Below are 24649 nucleotides of genomic sequence, written 5' to 3'. Positions count from 1 at the left end.
GATTTTGTCTCGAAATAATTAATTTTCTGAACTTTTGTCCTCCACATTGGATTAGAAAAAAAATTTACCTTCATCGTTTGTTATTATTAACATTTTTTTAAATCAATTGAGAATGCGAAATGCAAACAACGATAGAAAAATGAGATTTTTGTTGATTTATAGGTAAACCTTTTATACGTTTTTCCATTTTTTTCATAGTTGATATTGTATAAAATTACTCTGATATTACTCTTTCAAAATCATGATTGATACTTATTTTGTACACTATGAATTTGATGCATTTCATGGGAAAACGGTTTATTCCAATGTTGACACCACAGCTATTACGGCTCCACTTGAATATAATTAACAGACGTGAATTATTCGTCGTAAAAGTCATTTGAAAACACACTAAACCTGGTGTATTTGCTCGCAAATTGAAAAAAAGGATTTACCCATATGACTAAAGAAAATCTGCAATCACCCAATAGTTTTTTAATTCTAATTGAAAAGAATCTATAAGTCATAATAAAATTCTACATTGCCTTGGTTCTTTTTGACTTTTGACAATTGAGATTAGAGCAGAAAATGATCATTCTGGATTTTGTAATTATCATTTTCAATTTATGTTCTGCAATGGAACAAAATTCAAGTTTTTCTATTTTAGTGTTCTTTCGCACTAGCAATCATTTTGAGAAAATATTTACACACAATCCAAGGTAAGGTCGAGAAATTTTTCAAGAATAATTTTGATCTCTGAAACTATTAACTTCGGGGTAAAAATACCAAGACACCTGTGATTGAGTGCACTGTAAGAGAGATCTGAGATTTTAATCGAAGATTCAGTTTCGTTTGAAGAATCCAAAATTGACCGTTACTTGACATTAACCAAGGTCAACCAGTTATCACTATACTTTTTAAAACCTTTCAACTTTTATCCTTAACGGTTTTTTTTTTGGAAATGCCCTGTTTTCGAGATATTCGACCGTTCTTCAACGAAGTTTCGAATCCAAGGGGTGCGTTTCACGCTTCAAACTGCATTATTGCCAATATATGTGGCAGTTACACTGTGCCCTACTCTTAAGAGCAGCCTGAATCGATATAACTTTGGGTATGCTTGGCTTTTAATATTGAGTGAAAATTTTATAGAGTTAACATTGTATCTAGTATGTGTTAAAATCATCCAACAGCTCGATGATAATGCTCTCCAAGTGTGGGATGTCTCATGCATAATGTGTGTATTGATTGATTTGGCAGATGTTGAGAAAAGCTACGTGGTCATTTTAGATATTTTTTAAGAATTGATAGGCCCTTTCAGGTTTATATAGTGATGTGCGATATTTACCCACGTGAATAATTATTAACTTTCCACTTTTCTTTCTTCTTGTCGACACGCATGGGCAATTATGCTTATGGATTTGGCTATAGCCACCAAGAGAGATGACGGGCGTCTCATTAAAGTCCACATCAAGCTACGTATGGGAAGTTGTCATGAAACAAAGAGGCCGTCAAATATTCATCTCTTCATCACGGCAATTGGATATTTATGTATACATATTTCTTGAGTTCGGAGTAACCATAACTTACAAGTGGTGCTTAATCAGGCAACTAAACAGTACGTGATATTCGAGTCCAGAGATTAAGTCGATTCGAATCGAGGATTAAAGAATCCAATTTAGCACCAACAGACCAATATTCTTGTTATAAAATCATGATATTCTTTTCGCAGTCAAAAACCTTGCATGAAGCTTTGAATCCCTTGGTTTACTTCAACTGGTTTATAGGAATGGACATTTTCCGACAACCGAGTCACAATCCCTTGCAGCATTTCTGCATTGGCACAGAATTCTTTCTTCTGTTCAGAAATTTGTAAACAAGACTAATTTGTTTTGTCGAGAATTATTATTAACACAGTCGTGTAACTGATGCTTAAAAGAGACGGTTTCCTTGGATGACATCCTTCAATCCACTGAGTCTCGTCGATAATATTGAATACTTCATGATAAAATAAAAAGCTGAAAAAAATTAATAACAATAAAGACAATAAGAAAATTAAATTTGAATGATAATAATGTCCAAAGTTGTCGGTAAATTGCTTAAGCAAAACATTGTTTAGCAAATTTTCAGGGAATGTTGTTTTTTTTGACATGCAAAATGAATTCCTTGATTTTTAGAAATACTCATGAATTTCTAGAGGATTTTCTCATATTTTTCAAGTACAATCTTCGCCCATTTAATGGAATAATAGCCATAGCCAGACATGCTTATGAATTCTACGACAGCTACCAAGACAAAAGATGGGCATTTCATGACCATTCTATACATCAAGCTACGTATAGGCAGTTGCCATCAAACAAAAAGGCGATAAAATATTCACCTCTCCATTATGGTGATTGGGTGGTTATGTAAGTGTAACTCGGAAAAACGTGACGATCAACCACTCATTGCAACAGTATATGATTTTCAAGCGTATGGATTAAGTCGGTTTGAACCAGCGGTCAAAAAATCAAATTTGATACCAGCAGATCAATATTATCGTTGTCAAAACATGCAGACGTTCTTCTCAGAGCCAAAAACTTTGCGGGAAGCTGTCAAGTCTTTGGTTTATTTCAACTGGTTCGTGGGAATTGGCATTTTTCGAAAACCGAACCACAGTGCCTTCGTGCATTTTGCTATGCAATTGCACGTTGTGATTGTTAATACGATAAGGTTAACTATCACTTACATAGGTATGACTGACGCACTACAAAAGCTAGATTACGGAAGCATATCCCTAATGTCTATCATCATGTATAAGACACTTATGTGTATAAATTCCTGCGTCGTAGTGATTACACCATTGTTAGTATGGATCCGAAGAAAGGTGATAACGATTTTTATCTACTTTAGTTTTACTTCCCATCAATCCGTTTGCACGTTTACTTAATTGATTTTCGTTATTCTTCCATTCGTGTTTATAAATTACTGTTGCCTTTACCCTTTGACATGCAATCCTTTATCGAAACTTTCATACAAAACTCATTTTTTTATGTGAATAATTATTACTGACTTATACATATATGCGCAGTCGTGTAGCCGATGTTTTCAAGAGATGGCAGCCTTAGACGATGTGTTTCAATCAATTCTGGGAATCGAAAACAATTATAAAAAACTGCACACACGCATAAATGTCCAATCGATCATCGTCCTCTTGATCGTGTTCATAGTGACCATTTCCGACCAGGCCATGAACCCAGACAGGTTTCAAGGGCCGTTGAGGATATGGGATCTCTGCATTTTCGTGGCTGTACATCAACCATTACTCGTTATAATTTTACTGGACCTCATCTTCTATGTATCCATAGAGTAGGTATAGTGATCACATGAACCTGCTACAGAGAAGGTTTATTTCCAGTGGACGTACAATTTTGAGCATATGAAGTGTGTTTTTTTTTTTTTTTTTTCAGGTGTGTCAGAGAAAAATTTCGAAGCTTGAACGATAGTCTACTGAAATTGGCCAGACAAACTGCCACCTTCGACTCCAATGAAAGCCTGTCTATAACTGTTCGAGTTGATGTTAATAAAACACCAAGCAGTGGAAGGGAAAGAAAACCAAGTCAGAGCATGGCGACCAACCAGTATATCTTTTTACGGAAAATCCGGTGAATGACAAACTAACGAACACATATTTTGTTCAATCGGTGTTTTGAAAACTCTTTTTCCATTCTGATTGAACGCGTGTGGATGGAGTTGTGGAGTAATTGAGGTGTTTGTAACAATCTGTTGATCCTGAAGATGAACTATAGAAATTTCACGTCATAATATAAACATCTTTGATTCACAGGCCTTGTGCTTAATCAAATTTATTTACAGAAAATCTCACTGGGAACTCTGCAAACTTGCAAAGAAGATAAACGATACCTTCGGATTACAAAATTTGATGTTTATGGGAATATCTTTCGTCATGATTACGGGATTATTGTACACCATTTATTGTGCTTACGCACGGCAAAATTCAACACGGTACCAAACTTTTGAAATAACTACGTCCACGTTGTGGGTGGTCGTTTTTGCGTCACATATTTGGATGATTTGTCACTTATGCTGGAGTACCAGCAATGAGGTAATTCATGTCCTATTCGTAGACTCGTAAAAAAATTATATGCAGCGTTATGAATTATATTTGGATTGAAACATCCAAATTTAAAATGTCCAATTGGATATTTTCAGACTCAACGGACTGGGGAAATTCTTTGTGAATTTTCAACAGCAAAAATGAATGACGCTGAACTAAGCAACGAGGTATGTGAAATTGCCAGTAGCGTAATAGGACTAGTTCTGGATACAAATCCCTACATTACCGAAGCAGCCCTACCGAAAACCTTTACCCAGTTCTCCCCCTCCACGCCCACCGGCAACAGAAAAGCTTTGCGGCTGGGCTCTGTCGGCAATGTAGGGATTTGTATCCGGAACCAGCCCTTGTGCAAATATAACTAAGGGACTCGCTCAATTAAGGAATCAATTCTTCTGTATACTTCTCTAGATGGACCAGCGTGCCTTTTTGCCGCGTAAATGCGATTCAACTTGTTTTTTTTCTAAAAGTCTGTAACTGTTGTGCAATTGATAACATTTTGCATTCTCGAATCAAGTTAATGTGTAGTATGCTAGATAACAAGTATTCAGAATTGTTGCGATCTACAGGATCATTTGTGCTATTCGTTTCATTAATCATTCTATATTTGTGCCAAGGTCGAAAAATTTGCAGTACAGACGTCTCAGAATCCCGTGAAATTTAATGCCTGCGGTTTCTTCTACATGGATTACACGTTTGTTCAAAACGCAAGTATAAGGTTTGACCTGATCGAGCGTGAATTTGTTACAAATACTTTGCATACTTTGGAGTTAACAAGTTGTTTGCTCGTTATTTTGCAGGTAATTGGGTCCATAACGACATATCTTGTAATCCTTATCCAGATTGGTAACTGATCGGTAAAAGCACTGGAAGATCCCTTATAGAAAAATTCTATTGAGAACTAATGATGAAAATACTTTTGAGCACTGTTTGCACTATCTCAATGATAAATTGGGACACTATTGAGTACAGATACTATTGAATACTGTTGCTTTATACTATTGAGGTACTATTGATTACTGTAGTGTACAATAGTGTAGAGGCAATAGTATTCAATAGTAACTCAATAGTACAGAGCAACAGTATTCAATAGTACCCAAATATTGTATACTAGTGTTGAATACTTCCATATTATTAGGGTACTATTGGTTGCTGGTATATTATTACTATTATTAGATTGGCCAAGAACAATCTTTGGTCTTACTGAGATTCAATATGCCCTTGATATCGGTATTGTTACCATTAACTCATCGAATAACTTTGAAAAAATGATATTATGTAAATGAGATCCTAAAAATACTATGCATTGAAACGATCACCTATACCACGTGAATGTATTAAGCTCATCGGCGCACTGTCGGTTCAAGTAATATTGATATACGTACACAGCTATTTTACAATAATCACAGCGACTTAATATTGTGAAAAATAGCGTTTTATTATATTTATTTTCAACGCATAAAAAGGGTATATTTTTTTGTTCAGAATATTCGAGAAGATCGAGTACAAAGAATAATTGAGAATATTCATAACAGAGTACTGATAAATGTTCATTGATAATCCCCGACTGAGTGATACTTGCGATAAGCTACGCGTATTGAACATTAGTCAATCGGCAAATGAGATTTGCAGTTAGACAGAATATAAAAATTCGTTATAGGTGACGGTTTCAAAATCCAAATTCAGAATTTAAGGAAAATTGATAAAGGTTGCACATGCATCTCAAAGTTACATAGATATAGAATTCGTCAGATCGAAACAGAGTGGATTGATCATGCATTAGAAAAACGCATTCCATTCCATTACGATTTCTCTCTACGAGGTACAGTAATGCTTAAAAATATTTTGACGAAGATAGTAATTGCGTTAGTTACAAGCACCTATAACAGACAAAAATCAATAATATTTTTTATTGAAAAAAATTCGATGTTCTACATAATTGTAGAAAATTAACTCTCGTTCGGTAGAAAATAAAGTTGATGTAAAGAAAAATTAGAAAAATAATGAATCAAAATAATAACTAATTTTATATTGTAAAAATAAATAAAATCAGGATACCCGGAAAGCACTTTAGCCTGTCACGATGCAGTGATTAGCAACGATTATGGACCACTTCGCACCGTACGTGACGCGAAGCAATAAGGAGAGTGACTTTATGTCAGAATTAGCAGCCAAAATGGAATAATGAGAAAATTCTTTAAAAATGCATGTGTATTCGAAAGAAAAACAAAATTATTAATTTCAAATGACAAAAAGAAAAAAAAAACATTCCTTAAATATTTGAATGTATAACCATTACATTCTTAACAGGAAGAACAAGATGATGTAACGCTCTGTCTCACAATCAGTCATAGCAAACATCATCAGAGTATTGAAGAATTTCTTATGTAGGTGACTATGTGACAGCGAAATATCTTTCCATTGAGCTTCTTCAGTTCTGGTACGATGACGTAACACATAAAGATTGTTATCAGCATGACTGACAAAGTGGAACGTATCACAAGCATCATGTCCCAGGGAAATATCGATGAAGAAGACACTTTGACCCAATATTCGCGTGATCCTACCTCATGATAAACAGAGTAATGATGCAATTATCAAAACGATCCGTCGAGAAATTCTGGCATATATAATCGTGATCCATCTTGCAGCAGATGATGGTTCTTCGGTAACGACGACTCCACCCATTAAAAACTGCATGGATTTTTCAATCGATATGCGTGTACATGGTCATCCTCGATGGACTTTCGGAGTCCGGGAAATGGTTCCAAATTCCATTTTCTATGCAACTACCAAATGCCTCCTTTCCTAACCAGTCACGTTTTATGCACTATTTGGAGAGTTCCATGTAATATCATCAGTCATTTGCGAAAGCTTCCGGAATTTGCTTGAATGTCGTCATAAATCCAAAACGGATAATACGGTATAAATCCAGTTTTTTCTTCGTAGCACAACCAGGATAATCGAAGTGCATATGCAGATAAGAATATAGCTTATCCACCGCAAACATACACGTCACATGTTTGCACATCGTTTGAGTAAGACGATTTTCCAACACTTGCGACTTTCCTTCCTTCTCGCGTAATCTCATATAAGATTCAACCGAAGCTCAATTTTTCCCCACAATTTATAAATAAAATTTATTCTCCGAAACATTCAACTAAAATAGTAAAGACCAATCAGAAGTCTTTTCAAAACTCCCACTATTTAAGATCCTTTCAAACCACAAAGTTCAAAACTGAATCAAAGATTTCTCGCGCCGTTCTTTCCAGAAAGTAATAACCTAATCTGGAGAGAAAAAATTGTCAATGACGTCAATATTTTATTGTCTTTACATCCGAACATCCGAAATTGCGATTTCGAACTTTAATACTACGCATTATAATATTATGCATATGAACAAAATTTCAAAAATCCTTCCAATATTATTAAAATTACAGCCAATCACTATTCATTATCGTTTTGTTTTTCTTCTCACCGTTTTGACGGCTAAAAATTTTATTCATCAGCCGATTGGCTGACGCTGATATTGATAACGTGCTGATAGGTGCTGATGGTTACGGAACCGACAAATTTTGCTTTGTATTAGGATATGCGATAACCATAGGAAGGAGAATTCATTGACGGTGATTCATTGCCGTCTACAGCTACCATAATGGTGACACAGCATGAAAATAGCAACACCAAAAATGGTCTCCTTTTTCTTAGACTATAGACTTAAAACGTTATCTAAATTTTGAAGCCTAGCTTCGACTAGATCTAGTATCTTATTAACTACTTGACTGCAAACTATTTAGTAGAATCGAAGAATCAGTCTTGGAGGATTTCTTCCTACAGAAATATGAAGAATATGAGAATGCTCTGCACCAATTCTAAGAGCGCCATTATATAAGTCATCGGTGAAGTGCGCCAGACGAGCCAAATAAATCAGACGATTATGTGACCTCCCATTATCACAAATAGTTTCAGGTGCAGGTTGAACCTGAAATAGAATAGTAGAGAGAATGACTTTCCTTTCCTACACCGGAGATGAAGCTTGCAACCAACATTTCTGTCTGTCATCCTTTAGAATTACGCGAATTTTGTTTTGGAACCCAACCCACTATTGCTCATCATTATCTTGGTGTCTATTCAGACCATCGGCCAGTTGCTTGGAGTCTCTTGGCTCTGGAGGTGTACCAATAGGCGTTGCAGCTGAAAAGAACTATGACTGCTACTGAGCAGCTCCACTTCACAGACTCAAACCCTGTTTATAAAGTGTGCAGCATTAGTCTCCGGACGTATTTTGAATGCTATTTATAATAACACAGGTCAGCAAAAAAATATTTCATTTCAGCTGCATGGGATGTTTTTGGTAAATATTATGTTTACGAATGTGCTGAAACCGTAAATGACTTTATTTCCTTACATCACGTGCAGCATTTTTGCAAAATACGAGGTGATAAGAAAAGAATAACAGTAATGAAGAAACTGAAATTTTTTATAAAATTTACCTAACTTTCCGTTTTGATACTTCTACCAACACGCTTCCGCTTTCGATTTTCTCTTTTCCTGTTTGTATTTATTCTTGAGTCTCATTCTAATACATATTAAATGAAAGTAAGAAATCACTTTGGCATCGGATTTCTTTAATCAAAAATAGGATAGCAGATTTCGAGTTAAACGGGAATTTCACTTGAAGTGGAACTACAAACACGAGTTCAAGAAAAAACCTGACGTGATGGAATTTTTAAAATAATTTTCCCGGTTTCAGTCAGCGAAAATTTATAAGTAATGGTATAAAAAATCTGTACAGTTTTTTGGTTGCAGATCTGTACAATTAGTTCATTAAAAATTCTTTGCGAACCCAATGACTTCAGTCTCATAAACCTACTCACCGTGTCGCTCCGGAGGGCTGGGACATAATTTCGACTGATTTCCAAAATGCCAAGGACGTCGGCTGGCGTGACCCAAGCGAAAATAGCATACCAAAAAAACCTTCGCTCTTCACGTTCCCGCGTATAATGAGTGATCGATCGTATCTTCCTAAAACACCAGTAACTCAGTTCAAGATTGGACACTAGAGTGTTTCAAACAAATCAACTATTTTTTTTTTCAAAGAACATTAAAAAATCGTCAGAGTATCCCTAAACAAAGACCCTGTTAAAATATGAACCCTTAATATTATTGTTTAAAGGTAGCGATTCTCAATTTTCTATTTCCATTTAAATAACATGAACATTTTTTTTCTCAACTTTGGAATTTTTTTACTCGTAAACGAATCACTGAACTATAATAAACAAGATGGATTTTTGTAGGAAATTTAACGCTCTATAAAAAAGGGTCTGAATGAAGATTTGGGTAAGGCGAGTCGTTTCGAAGTTAGAAAGCCTGAACCATTGAAATAATAATCTAATATTATTTTGAACAGTTCAATGGTTGAGGCTTGATAGTGTTTAATCAATGTTCTTTGGAAAAAAAATAGTTGATTTTTTTTTGAACACTCTATTAAACAGTCACATTAGTCAGAGCACTATTGAGTCCTTCGCATCCATAACTCACCGAAATGTTTTCCGAATATTGTAACTCATCACGTTTAGCCACAGCGCACAACAGGCTGCGCAGCAACGCGTCAGTATTACTAACACAAAAAACTAAACCTAATGGAATGTTATGAGGGCAGCGTGAGAATACTCCAACGTTAAATGACGTTTAAAAAAATATCGGATAGGTCGAACAAAATGGCGTAGCTTACCGGATATCGTAACAAAAACTGATTCTTCTAACAGTTTTACCGTGTTATTCTCATAAGTGTTGTCTTAGAGAAAAATATTTCCTATGCGCCATTCTCTTCATCCCCATCAAAAAACGAAGAGATTCATATAATTGTAAACCTCATTACCGCTTTCAGAATGATTTTCCGAACAAGAAACGTGTGGAGTAAATATTTACCCCAGTTTCTAGTATGGAGGTCAAAAAAATAAGTTTGTCGTTACAGGGTTAAGTGGACACCATTCCAAATCAGAACATCATTGCATCGCGATACTGTAACAACGCATGCTTGAATAATGCGAATAATTGTCATAACTTTGAATCAGGCTATTGGAAAACTGTAGCTTTGTAAACAAAAAACAATTCACATCAACAAAGTATAGCATTTTCTTGATAGCTTGTTATCAATGGCAAAAACGTTTTCATTTATTCAGGTAATTTCCCATGTGATGTCCTTATAATAAATGATAACCACTCAAATATGTCATTATGAACCGACGGTCTACTTCAGGGTAGGTTGTGCTCTCAGCTTTATCGAAGTATCTTGTAAAACACAATGAGCAATACGCTAACACCGTACGCGTATCTTCTATTCATCTGCTATTTGTGTTTATTGACAATCCACGCTACTTGAAGTATTTTAACGAATGAATTGCAGTTTCTTCTGCTTACTCATAAACAAACCATTGCATGCACAGCGGCTCCGTAAGCCATAAGTATCATCTAAAATATTCTAACCCTCATTACGTTTATTTTGCAATTGGTCTCGAGGCATATTATTACAACCAACTGTACGGAGCACTTGAACGTATTGAACAGTAACATTGTTTTGGACGAGAGAAATCGGAGGGCCAAAAGTATTAAACCATGTTTTGCGCAGAACCAAAAAGCTTCCACGACGCCATCAAACCGCTCACTTACGTCAACTGGGTTCTCGGCATTAGCATCCTACGACAACCCAACCAAAGTGCTTCGTCATACTTCTGCATGCGAGTACTGCTAGTCATATTCAATATAATAAACTGGACGGTTACCTATGTGGGGGTGACTGAAGTGCTAGAGATTACTGTTTCGAGCAGTAACGCGCCGGTGTCACGTAGGAAGATGTATAGAGTGCTTATATGCCTAAATTCTAGTATATCAATCATCGCTCCTGCTTTGGTTTGGCTCAAAAGAAAGGTAACTCTATCGGGTATTTGTTTGGATTCGCTAATGTTTGCGGTATACTTCGTGCGAAGGCTTACATTTAAAATCCTTGAATAACACAAGTCCGCAGAAAATATTTTATTTCAGCTGCATGGGATGTTGTTGGTAAATATTATGTTTTCAAGTGTGCCGGAAACAAAGATGAAACCTTTTTTTCTCCACTTTTGTTCTTCTGCGAAGAAGCTTTCGCTTGAAGAGTAGAATGAAGAGTACCAAAGATTTGACTTTAATTTGGTCGAATGTTCTGGACTTTGTCCTATCACTTTTCTATAGAAAAAAAGATTTTTCGAAATTCCTCAGATCCCAGTCCTCTAAGGGTTAAAAGTGAGTTTCACTCTAAAATGAAACTGCAAACACGACTTCAAGAAAAAAACCTGACCTGATGAATCTTTTTGAGTATTTTTCCCGGTTTCGGTTGGTAAATATATATATGTTTAACAAACGGTGTCATAAACCCGTGCTGAAGACTGTGGGAAAATCGTTATCGACACCAAAAAATCTGTGCTTTTTTGATTATGGTACAAGCATATGGCGCATTCCAAGTGAAATCGAGGAGTTATTTGCCCCGTGTCATCAGATCCTTGCATAACTTTTTTTCCGCATTGATTCCACTTCAAAAGAAGTGTAATTTTTTTAAAGAATTTGCTCGCTACTCCTTTAGATGGCGCGACGATCATTTTTGTGTGAAAAAAGGGATAACTAAACAAATGCTATTTTTAAAATTCTGCAATTTTTTTCACAGATTCTGGGTAAAAAATAACTAATATCTATCATAATCAGAAAGTGGGCTATAGCTGCCGCATTTAAATTTTTTTTTTTTTTCAGTTTCCAAAATAACAACAAAAAAATTAAATCCTAATAATCCTCACAGAAGCGGAAAAAAAGAAAAAAACGTATTTTGGGAAAATGTTGATATTTTGCATATTTCTCAAAATAAGTGAGAAAAATCTTTTTTTTCAATAAAAAAGACCAATAGATAAAAAGATATTTGTTATTTATTTTGAAAAATGTGCAAGATATCAAAATTTTCCAGGAAATGTTTTACTTTTCTGTTTATTCCACTTCTGTAAGGACTATTAGGATATGATTTTTTTTTTTCCTTCTTAAAACTAAAAAAAAAATAAGGCAGCTGCAGCCCACTTTCTATTTACGATAGATATCACTTATTTTTCCCCCCAGAATCTGTAGGAAGAATTGCAGAATTTCAAAAATGGTGTTTTTTTAGTTATCCCTTTTTTATAAAAAAACGATCGTTGCGCAACACAAAGGAGTAGCGAGAGAATTTTTGAAAAAAATTAGGCTTCTTTTGAAGTGGAGTCAATGTGAAAAAAAAGTTATCCAAGGATCTGATAACATAAAGCAAATGACTTCTCGATTTCACTTGGAATGCCCGGTATATACCTTTGTGCACCCAACGGTATTGCCTAATAAACCACAACGATTTTAATAAATATCAATAACTATCGATCTGTATATCTATACAGGAACTCCGAAGTTGTGTGCGAAATTACATGCACTTAGATGACATCTTTCAATCTACTTTCGGAATTAAGAACGATTACAAAGAACTGTACATTCGTTTATGTGGTCAAGTGATTGCAGTATTTCTAGTCATGTTTTCGGTGGCCATTTTCGATTTCAATTGGCTTAAGAAGGAACGACGGTCAATCTTAACAAATCTTTGCGTGTCAGCGACTATTCATCAGCCAATCCTCGTCATGCTGTTGCTGGACTTGAACTTCTGTACCAGCTTAAAGTATGTGTAAAGCGGAACACCAACTACGACGGTCAAATGGACATTCGTTCTATTCAAAAACTCACCTGGATTATTATATTTTTTTTTAATGCAGATACGTAAAGGAAAAATTTCAACACCTGAACAATCTTCTAAAGGAAATGGTTCGACAGCCGGCCATCCGTCGCTCGAGTCCAAGACTTTCTTTCATTAACCAGAACATCACAAATGTACCAGAACATGAGGCGAAATATTCACAAACCGAAAGCTCGACCAACAAGCAGTATCAGTTGCTACGTGAAATCCAGTTCGTAACAATGGCTGACAATTTTTGCAAGGGGGCAATCCTATTTATTTGGCAAAAATCGGTCATTTGACGAATTTTTCTTTTTGTAACACAGTCGTAAGACAATTTTCTTCAAACTAGCAGGGCTTAATCGTTATACATTTATACATATCAGGTTACATGTATTAAGTGTTCAATTTTTGATTTGATATTTCGAAACGCTGTGTTCGAAAAATGATTCTAATTTCGAACCTGCCGGATATTTCTAAGTTCGAAACATTTCAGTCGACTTGAGATGAATCGGTAACGACATTTTTTGAGTAGGAAAGCTCACTGGGAACTCTCGAGGCTGGCCAAGAAGTTGAACGTCATATTCGGAATACAAAACCTGTTGTTCATGGGATCATCGTTTGTCATTACCACGGGGATGTTGTATACGATGTACAGCGGATACGTGTTGGATTGCGAGACGAAGGAAAACATCAATCGCTTGATTGCCCCGTTCGTATGGACAGCCATATACATTTTCAAAATTTGGGCGACTAATCACTCATGTTGGGACACCAGCAATGAGGTGAAAATCAATTGGTCTACTGTTTTCATGAATCATTCGAATACCGATTTTCATAAGTTAGTTCAAACACGCAACAATGACATCAATCACAAGTAACTCATAGCTCACATCTAATTTCAGGCACAGAAAACTGGTGAAGTTATTTATGAGCTCTTCAAACCGAACGTGAAAGATGAAAGACTGCAAAAACAGGTACGACGTACTGCCAAGCTTTATAAATATGACTAAGTATGTGTGACGGGAAAAATTCTTACGCTATTTGATTGGAAATAGCTATTTATGTGGCATGCCCGTAAACCGCCTGTTTTTTTTTGGCAAGGATAAAGATTTCAGGACGAGCTGAAGGCGAGCCGGAAGCGAGCCGGAAGCGAGTACTGAAATTATCCGAGCCAAAAAACGGTTTACGGGCATGCCACATACAATATTTTTTACGGTATGGACATTGAAAAGCAAAACGAAGAGTGAGGTTATGTCGCGATCTGTTCGACGAAGCTACTTTATTCGGCAGTTTGGGATGTGCACTTCGGACTGCGCATCAAATTTGCGGAATAAAGACTTTATTCCACAACTTTGTTCACTGCCGTATAAAGCGTCACTTTACGGAATGAAAACTGCCACAAAAAGTGGACTTTTCAATGCCCATGCCGTAAAAATAGAATTTCACCTCATTCGCAATTCTCAATTTGTAATGCCAGCTAAATGACATGTTAAATTTTTTCCATAATTTTTGGGTGTCAATTTTCTCTTTTTCCACATAGATCAATGAATTTTCAATCCAGATGATTAAGAACCCTGTGAGATTCGATGCATGCGGATTCTTTACTATGGATTATGAATACATTCAGCGCGTAAGTATAATTATGCACAATAGAATTTAATTTAATATTACTGATGTTTTTGGATTCTTTACTATTTCGCCTGTAGGTGGTTGGATCGATAACGACACACCTCGTAATTCTGATTCAGATGAGTCAGATACAGAAAACCACTACCTTAAATCCTCCTGCCAATGGAACCGAAAATTGAACACACAGATGCTGATAAAGGCGACTGTGAAGAACAGATGAATTATAATTTTCGAAAATCGTTACAAAATTCATCAATAGATCCTTGGTTCATAAATAAATGTTTTTATAAATGACATCCCGGCTCTACAAATTACTTGTAATATTATTTTGTTGTTGAATTTGATTGATTGGGTACCAAGTTAGTACATATTCCGTGATTACAAAAGAGTATCCGAGTGAAATATTTTTAAATAGGACTTTTTTTCTAATTTTCTGGCCGACTTTGACGAAAGTGAAAGCTCGCGATACACGAGGGAGTACTTGCATATTTAAGTGGATACCATACATAATGAGAACATTGCATCGAGGTACTGTAACAACGCACGCTAGAATGATGCGAATAAGTATCATAATTTCAAATCACGCTGGTGGAAAACTTTAGTTTTGTAAATTAAAAACCATTTACATGAATTAAGCATAGCATCCCTAAGACATCTCGTTATGGTTACCAACAAAATTTTTATTCACTAGACAAATCTAATTTAAATATACACTTCAATCTTGAAGCTTGCACAAAGGATGTAATGTTATCTATCACATCACACTAATGTTATATTTCATATATACTGAACCGTTTGGTTAGTGCACGCCGATAAAGTAGTTGAGCAGTGTTTTTTCTTCGAACTTAATTCATAAATATTGAGAATTCAAACTAAAAACTTATTTTCAGCAGAGTAGATTATAGTTTCTGTTACTCAAGAATAGTTTAGCTTTCTATTAGTGAAAGAATTTTTAAAATCGGTTTAGCAGTGCAGAGATTTACCCCCTGCATACAAACAAACAAACAAACAAACTTTATCTCTTTTTAATATTCACATAGAAGTATAGATAAACGAAATTTTTCACGTCCATACTATAGATCATACCTACTCAATCACGTCATTATAAACCAACCGTCGTCTGCGCAGTAGGTTATGCTCTCAACTTTATCAAAGTATCTTGTAAATTGTAGTGAGCAATAAGCTGACACGATACGCATATCTTCTATCCATCAGCTATTTGTGTTCATTGACATTCCACACCATTGGAAGTATAATAACAAACGAATTGCCGTTTCCATTGCATGATCATGAACATACCATTGCATGCACGGCAGCTCCGCAAGGTATAAATATCAGCTAAAATATTCAAATCCTCATTACGTTTATTCCGCAATCGGTCTTGAGGTATATTATCCGGAACCATAACTTACAACCAACTGTACGAAGCGTTTAAATACATTGAACAGTGACATTATTTTGGACGGAAGAAATCAACGAGCCAAAAGAAAAATACACAATGTTTTGCCGCGAACCAAAAACCTTCCACGACGCTATCAAGCCGCTCACTTACGCCAACTGGGTTCTCGGCATTGGCATCTTCCGACAACCAAAACAAAGTGCTCCGACATACTACTGCATGCAAGTACTGACAGTGATATTCAATATAATGAACTGGACTTTCATTTACGTGGGGGTGAGCGGAGTGCTACAGGTTAATGTTTCAAAGGGTGATTCGCCAGTGTCTCATAAGAGCATGTATAGAGTGCTTATCTGCACAAGTACTGGCATCGCAATTATTGCTACTGCTTTGGTTTGGCTCAAAAGAAAGGTAATTCGACCGGGTCTAGTGTTTATGCCGTACTTTGCATGAAGGCCTAAAGCCCAAATCCTAGAATAATTGATCGAATCTTGAAATGCACAAAGGAGCCGGTCAAGACGACAAACGCAACCATCACTATGCGGTCATAATAACACAGGTCTGGAAGGCAAAAACTGCACAAGTTTTTTTATACTGTTTCTTATAGATTTTTACTCATTGAAACCGCGCAAGATACTTAAAAAAAAACCATCACGGCAGGTTTTTTTCTTGAACTCGTGTATGTAGTTTCATTTAATCTTATGAGAAATATTGTTTTTCCATTACTGTTATGCTTTTTTTTAAGAAAACACCGTGCATTTTGTAAGAATGCTGTACGTGATGCAGGAAAATGGAGGACATCTTTGGATTCAGCACACTGGAAAACATAATATTTCGCAAAAGCATCCCATGCAGCTGAAATGAAGTATTTTTTTACAGACTTGTGTAATTATTCATTTGATTATTTCACTGTCGGTGGATTGTCATCGATATAAAAAAAAACCTAATTTCTTGATTGTGGGCAGTATATCCTTTGTGTATTTACCAAGAGAGGGTACCGTTTTTACAACTGGTACCCCAATCGAAGGATTCGTTTGTACAAGTTACGATCCTGCAAGTTCGTTTCTCATACATTTAATTGTCGATTTCGTATATTTTGTTTGAATGTAATTTAATTTAAATTATTTCAGCGCCACTTGTTAAAATGAACTTCTAGGATCACAAATTATAAAAACGAACCTTCCGATTGTGGTGCCACTTGTAAAAACGGTCCTCTCCCTTCAAGAATATTGCCGACTAACCATGCCGTTTTGCCAACGATGAATAACTGTCACTCCGCATGTATGTACAGGAACTCAAGAGTTGTTTGAGAAATTACGTCTACTTAGATGACATCTTTCAGTCTACTTTCGGAATTAAGAATGATTACAAAGTACTGTACATTCGTTTATATCGTCGAGTGATTGCTGTTTTTCTAGTCATATTCTCGGTGGCTATTTACGACTTCGCTTGGATGATGAAACGCGAACGGTCAATGTTTGCAAATTTTTGCGTATCTGTGACTATTCATCAACCAATGCTCGTCACGCTTTTACTGGACTTGAACTTCTGTGCCAGCGCAACGTATGTGTAAAACGAAACACCAACTCTGACAGTCAAATCCACATTCGTTCTATTCAAAAACGCACCCTCGTTGTTATGTTTTTCTCTAATGCAGATATGTGAAGGAAAAATTTCGACACCTGAACAACATTCTACAGGAAATGGGTCAACGGCAGACCAGCCGTCGCTCTAGTCCAAGACTTTCTTTCATTGTCCAAAATATCACAAATATATCAGAATATGGGGCCAAATATCCACAAACCGCAAGCCCGACCAGCAACCAACATCAGTTGCTACATGAAATCCAGTTCGTGACAATGACTGTCGATTTTTTAATTCAAGTTTTAAGAGAAATCATTCTGTTTGGTGAATCTTAAACACTAGAATAAAATGCCGTAATGCAGTTATACATATTAGGGGCCATTCAAATACAGTGCACTCTCACGATAGAGCCACGCAACAAATCAAATGCTTATTTCCTATTTAAACACACAATGATGGATAAAAAAAAATGGATGAGTAAATAAAATATTGAGACACAAGTATTTTTCCAGGCTAAAATAATATGAAATAAAAGTCAAAGTTGTGGATTTATTGTCAGAATATTACGTCACACTCTTGAGGGATATCCGTTACTACATCTTGAGGGAAAGCCTGTGACAGGGGAGGGGGGGTTCACTAGTGGAATGACGTCACGCCCTTTTTCATGGTTATTTATTTATTTTATTTATCGGATTTTAAACATTATCCGTTGTATTATTAAAAAAAATTTGAATCGTTCGAAGGAGAGAGAGCGGTACGAGAACGAAGTAGATCATATCACATCGAAAAGGGGGTAAAAAACTGCGTGATGTCACGGAGGAGGGTCTAAAATGGCCGAAAGCAGTGAGACGTATTATTTGTATGGCCCCTTATTTTGTTTGAAATCTATTGTTAAGAACAGTTTTTGAGTAGGAAAGCTCACTGGGAACTCTCCAGGATGGCCAAGAAATTGAACGGCGTATTCGGAATGCAAAACCTGTTGTTCATGGGATCGTCATTTGTCATTACCACGGGGATGTTGTATACGATGTACAGCGCATACGTGTTGAACAGCGAGACGAAGGGTGACATCAATCGCGTGATTCCCCCGATGATATTGATGGTCATAAGCAGTTTCAAAATTTGGGTGACTAATCACTCATGTTGGGACACCAGCAATGAGGTGAAAATCAATTGGTCTACTGTTTTCATGAATCATTCGAATACCGATATTCATAAGTTAGTTCAAACACGCAACAATGACATCAATCACAGGTAACTCATAACTCGCATCAAATTTCAGGCACAGAAAACTGGTGAAGTTATTTACGAGCTCTTCAAACCGAATGTGAAAGATGAAAGACTGCAGAAACAGGTAGGCAGTATTGTCCAGTTTTATAAATATGATTCAGTATGTGTGACGGGAAAAATTTTGACGCTATTTGATTGGAAATAGAATTTCACATTATTCGCAATTCTCAATTCGTTTTGCCAGGGAAATAATAACATGACATAATTTTTGGAGGATTTGCGAGTGTCAGTTTTCTCTTTTTCCACATAGATCCATGAATTTTCCGTACAGATGATTCAGAACCCTGTGAAATTTGATGCCTGTGGCTTCTTCTACATGGATTACACATTTGTTCAAAGCGTAAGTATAAGATATTATCTGGCGAACAATAAGCTTGTAGCTGTACCAAAAACTTTGCAGATTTCAGAACTGATTTATCGTGTGCATATTGCTTCGCAGGTAATTGGGTCGATAACGACATATCTTGTAATCCTCATCCAAATGAGCCACTGATCTCCAACGGCAGTAATTAAGAGATCAGCGAATGAATATTGCAATGATCATATCAACGTTGTTTGAACTTTGTATGTAAGTCATCAGCAAGTCTTTTAATGCAATCTTCAGTCAATCTGTACGTGAAGACTTGTTTCAAGTGACCCTTTCGAAAGCCTAATTCATATAATTTGAGTCGGTCGGTAGCTATTACACGACAATTAGAACAAATAGTACAATAATTTTACACTGAGAAGTACCAGTTATGGCATCGTATCAAAGGTTTAGGAATTTTGAAAAAAACTTTAGCCGGAAGACATCAATCAAAAGAAATTGAACCTGAAAAAATGATCAAATGTACGTACATCAATCGAATTGCACGGAATCTGAAAAACTAGGAGAACCGTATTAGCAGATTTCCAAATAGTGCACCAGTTACTTGGTATACCTCATATGGCGTATGAAACTTTAAAAAAAAACATCGTAAGATGAAGTGAGTAAATTGATAAAACATAATTACTTTGACAAGAATATGACTTCATTTATTGTTTCATGGTGCAGTAACAGCAGATTTCAGTTTCTGTATCGTTTTTGAACATCCCTACACAATCCTTTGCTCATAGCTTCTACGACTTCGGACTTGAGCCACATTGGTTCCATCAGGCAAGGTTTTTTTCTCAATTGATTCTCTTCTCGTAACACAAGAAACGATGAGATTACAGGAAGAACTTTTTACACGGTCTACTGATTAATAGGTCTAATAATGAATTCCTCAACAATTTATAGAGAATTATATTAGAAACATGAACTTAGTGTACTTGGTACATAACTTGGATCAATTGCGAAACTAGCACTCGGTATTTCTTACTTTCAAAGAATTATGGAAGGAATTACAATTATGTCCAATTGAATGCTTTTCAAAAGAAAGTTGAAGTGCTATATCAGATTTTTCGTCCCGTAAGGTGCCTAATAAGTATCCCAATATCTCATGCAATCGAAATTTCATAATTTGTCGAATCCATTTTTAACGATAAACACGACGCGTTGATAACCAATTGCTAAAACCAAATCTAATGCTTCAAACGACAATTTTATTATATATTTCTCATTATTACTGTTCTTGTTATTGTTCTCATTATTATTGCTATATATCCTCTAGTATTTAATGGTAAAATAGAGACTATTGTCGTCATGTTTTATATTCTCCGCTTATATAAGAATCTATGATGATCGTTGAGATGAAAATAACGACTAAATGTATAAAGTTTGGGTTTCAACAAATTAAATTTTTCTTGAGTTTGTAAGTTGTAGTTTATCCACAGGGTTATACTACTGTAGAAGTATTCCTTAGATTTAGGTTTGACCATTGGAAGGACTCAACTGCATAAGGATCACCAGATACGTTGATATGGATCCAATCATCTGTAAATAAAATAATAAGCCATTTAATAAAATACCTCCAAATTTAGTAGCACCCGTGAAGTGTGCCGAGTAAGGGTTAAACACACAATCCACTGAACGTGAATTCAATATCAGAACGTCCAAGACGTTCCTTCTGCTAGTCCTGCAAGTTTTTGTACAGGTACTACAGTGAACTAAGTTACATGCATCGCTGAATTGGACGTGACTACGTGCCATGCCCATAAAGTGCTAGTCAGACCAATTTTAATCTGCTCAACTTCACCTTCGTTGATGCTTTGACCTAAAGTTCATTCCAAGCAGTCCATAAGCGTACAGTCATCGATCATAGTTATGTAGTATATCGAGAAAAAAAGTGAACTGTACCAAATCGAGCGGCTGACTGCACCAGTACGAGCCTTTTCTAATGTTCATGCAGACTGATAACCTCAAGCTTCAGCTGTCAAACGCGGATTATGGATGTTAAGGTGCTTATAAAGACGCGTTGTACACCTCGAAAACGCGGGGATGCAAAACTCCTATACCGCTCAAGCGATCAGAGTGAATCTTGGGCAGTTAATGCCTTATTTTGGCAAAAAGTGAAGCGTCTTTTTACTTTTTTAAAATTTTGAAAAAATTTTACAGATTGGTTACCACTCACAGAAATTGACCAAATTTTCACAATTGCACTGAATGGATCGACCTTTCCGGTATGATGCCACTCGGCGGTGATGCAACACACATTTTGAGCCCAGTCCCGTGAGATTTGATGCTGAAATGACGAAATGGCAGCTGATCTGGTTTTCGATTACGAAGAACACCGAAATCTCATTTTGGCGATATTTGTTACCGACATTACGCGCATGCCGGTAATGTATGCGTGTAATGTCGGTAAAAAATTACCGGAATGCATGAAAGGTCGATAACAAATGTCGCCAAAATGAGATTTCGGTGTACTTCGTAATCGAAAACCAGATCAGCTGCCATTTCGTCATTTCAGCATCAAATCTCACGGAACTGGGCTCAAAATGTGTGTTTCATCACCGCCGAGTGGCAACATACCGGAGAGTTCGATCCATTCAATGCAACTGTGAAAATTTGGCCAATTTCTGTGGGTGTTAACCAATCTGTAAATTTTTTTTCCAAATTTTGAAAAAGTAAAAAGTCGCTCCACTTTTTGCCAAAATAAGGCATTAATTGCCCAAGTTTTACTCTGATCGCTTAAGTGATATAAGAGTTTTGCTTCCCCGCGTTTTTGAGGTGTACAACGGGTCTTTATAAGCACCTTAAGGAGGTTATGCGAATATTTTAAGGATAAGGTGATCTCAAATAGTTAATGTGGCAGTTCAAGGAGGCTTGGTAAACTCTTATTGTTGTCTAACTGATGACTGATGACTACTAAGAGTCGTTAAAACAGCATAATTTCAATTCACCACTTGACCCAGGAGAGTTTGATGCCTCACACCCCGTTTCGATCAAATTTGCACCGCTGTCTTTCAGACGAAAATGTGGCCACGTCACAATCTCTCCGGCCAATAGGCTTCAATCATTGAGCGCATATGCAGTTGGACACCATTTTTGACTGGTAGATCAAACACAGTAATGATACTCACACCTTGAACAAGGGTGAAATCCAGAGTGAAGAATCCATGAGCACTAAACTCTATGGGATGCTGAATGATCTGTACTGAAAAGGCTTCAATCTGTGGATATAAATAACGTGTTTGTATATGAGTCATGAATTAAACTCTCTACGTCCGTGTTCGTTCCGAAACGCAAATGTCCGGGGACAAATTAAAGCTGACATTTCCAAATAACATTTACGTTCGGTGATTGTTTATACCTCCGTTTGAAGGTTCTTATCTGCTCTGGATTCCAGCAGATCGTAGATCAACTTCCCGGTTCGTCGTGCCTGGAAAAATAATTTTATTATAATAATATTACAATAATATCAGGGCATTTTTATAAGTTGACAGAGACCGAGACTATTGGCAAGTTGGTCAGAAACGTGAGTTTTAATTAATTTTTTCACCAGGCTGCGTGAATTCATAACCTCCACTATAGTACAGTGGTATTCGTGGTTTCGAGAATATTTCAGATTTATTTCTCGTTTTCAAAAATTGCAGTTCAATACAATTGAAGGTTTTCACGAATACTGTCAACGAATCAATTCGTCTCATTTACTTATTGCCAGCCTCTTTCAACGGATATAATTCCACGTAATTTGAACACCTCGGTATACCTCCTTGCCAGTCCGCCAGCAAATGTGGCTGATCACCAAAATCTTGAGGATGTAAATTACACTCCAAAGGGTCGCCGAGATTATGTTCCGGACGGTGGCATAGGTAAGACCTCCCAATGATAAAGCACGGCAAATGGTGTATAACATCCCAGTAATTACGATGAAGGATATTCCCATAGACAATAGATTTTGTATTCCAAAGGCAAAGTTCACCGTTCGAGTCAATTTACAGAGTTCTGAGTAAGCTTTCCTGGATTCGAGGAATTTATCTTGAACCACGATAATTTGTTATATTTAATCAAGAAATTACATGCGCATTATCGACTATTCAGAAACTGCTGATTCTGTCAGTAGTGGTGAAGAGAAAATTTGAAAAATAGTGATATGTACTTGCAAGCTTACCTGATTGCGCATGCAACGATCATCTGAATATAAAAAACTTTTATACGATGTCATCAAAGAAAATCTCAATAAAATATGTCGTGAATTATAACTACTTTTACTCACCGAATTTCACTCAACGACTCTGAAACATCCCGACTTGAGTGTTCGGTTTGCGGACTATCAGTTTTATGCACTACCCACAGTCCTTCAATTTTTCGTTTCTTGTTGGAACCATTCGTCAAAAGAATTTCTCCCAATCTTAGCAAAATTGCATTCAAATCTCGGAATTTTCTTCGAAGGTATCTGCACAGGATATGCTGTTGGTCAATTACGTGGAAACATGCTTTCACAGTTGAACAAATCACTTGAGAGATTTCGCAAGTCCTCGGAAACGTCTGACTACGTGGTCTTTTAACAATAAGGCTAATGCATCGATTGCAATAAGTGGAATAAAAAAGACTTTTCGAGAAAATAGACCACAATCTAGTATTTTATATTCCGATTATGATATGATAAAGACTGCATACTATAGTTACCAACTGAGCTGACCCTGTAGGTCACTACAAAATCTTATAAAATTTTTTTCAAAGCATGCAGATTTTCCGTACTTACCCCGCCTTGACGCAGAAGTTCAAGTCCATCAGAAGTGTGACAATCAACGGATAATGTATCAGAATTGTGACACTGAGAGTTTCCATGAGAGATACGCTGTCTTTCGGTACCTGTGTGAAGTCGTATATTGTTACACATACCGTGACTGCAACAATGAGAAAAACTGCATTTGCTAGACGAATGTACATGAATTTGTATTCCCTTTTGACTCCAATGGAATGGTGAAACATATGTTCCAAGGTCGTCATTTGTTGTAAACAGTCAGCCAATGCCTGTGGCACACAATTATAAAAACTGTTAGTTATTATACAGGCACGTAAAACTTTTCCGAGGGGTTAATTACCAAACCATAACCATCCCTAAGCCCCAAATATGTGACTTTGTCAGTCTTGACAATAGGTTATAAATCCATTATTGGACATAAGCTTCAACGTGTAGTGTCATGCTTGTGATGATTACCTTTCTCCGTAACCAAACAGAAAATGGAGAGATGATGGTAACACAAGAATTGATGTACGTGATCGTTTTGTACATGACAAGAACAGTGGCTGAAGCACCGTGGAAATGTGAAGCTTCTGTGATCAAATCCCATGCAAAGTAAGTCATGATCCAGATTCCAAGTATAAAATTGATGGTGTAGGTATTCGTGAAAAACGTCATACATCTGGTTAGATTGTAATGCTGGAGAGTTGCGAGGCCTATAAACCAATTTAGATAATCAAGTAATCTCATCACGTCAATAAAAGTTTTTGACGCTGAGAAAAACATGGCGTTTTGAT

The 24649-nt window shown here is 36.4% G+C and overlaps 3 protein-coding genes across 3 annotated transcripts; 2 read left to right on the top strand and 1 right to left on the bottom strand.

Moving 5' to 3' along the window:
- Positions 1-2476: 2476 nt before the first annotated feature.
- Positions 2477-5751, top strand: LOC124414573. Its single transcript, XM_046895546.1, has 8 exons — positions 2477-2842; positions 3047-3324; positions 3426-3620; positions 3832-4081; positions 4189-4260; positions 4708-4797; positions 4891-4963; positions 5650-5751. The coding sequence occupies exons 1-7, from the start codon at positions 2528-2530 to the stop codon at positions 4942-4944; spliced, it is 1254 nt and encodes a 417-aa protein (XP_046751502.1). The 5' UTR covers positions 2477-2527; the 3' UTR covers positions 4945-4963; positions 5650-5751.
- A 10236-nt stretch (positions 5752-15987) lies between these two features.
- On the top strand, positions 15988-19255 carry LOC124414455 (putative gustatory receptor 28b). The gene is made up of 7 exons (XM_046895402.1): positions 15988-16299; positions 17180-17451; positions 17546-17737; positions 18385-18634; positions 18755-18826; positions 19013-19102; positions 19202-19255. Exons 1-7 carry the CDS (start codon positions 15988-15990, stop codon positions 19253-19255), a joined length of 1242 nt encoding a protein of 413 aa, XP_046751358.1.
- Positions 19256-20587: 1332 nt separating this feature from the next.
- On the bottom strand, positions 20588-24476 carry LOC124414454 (putative gustatory receptor 28b). Its single transcript, XM_046895401.1, has 7 exons — positions 24330-24476; positions 23871-24142; positions 23382-23561; positions 22875-23124; positions 22476-22544; positions 22246-22335; positions 20588-20656 (listed from the first exon to the last, which is right to left on the bottom strand). The coding sequence occupies exons 1-7, from the start codon at positions 24474-24476 to the stop codon at positions 20588-20590; spliced, it is 1077 nt and encodes a 358-aa protein (XP_046751357.1).
- Positions 24477-24649: the final 173 nt, after the last annotated feature.

This window comes from Diprion similis, chromosome 14, assembly GCF_021155765.1.
Source record: "Diprion similis isolate iyDipSimi1 chromosome 14, iyDipSimi1.1, whole genome shotgun sequence".
NCBI classification, from domain to species: Eukaryota; Metazoa; Arthropoda; class Insecta; order Hymenoptera; family Diprionidae; genus Diprion; species Diprion similis.
This window is presented reverse-complemented; position numbering and strand designations above follow the sequence as displayed.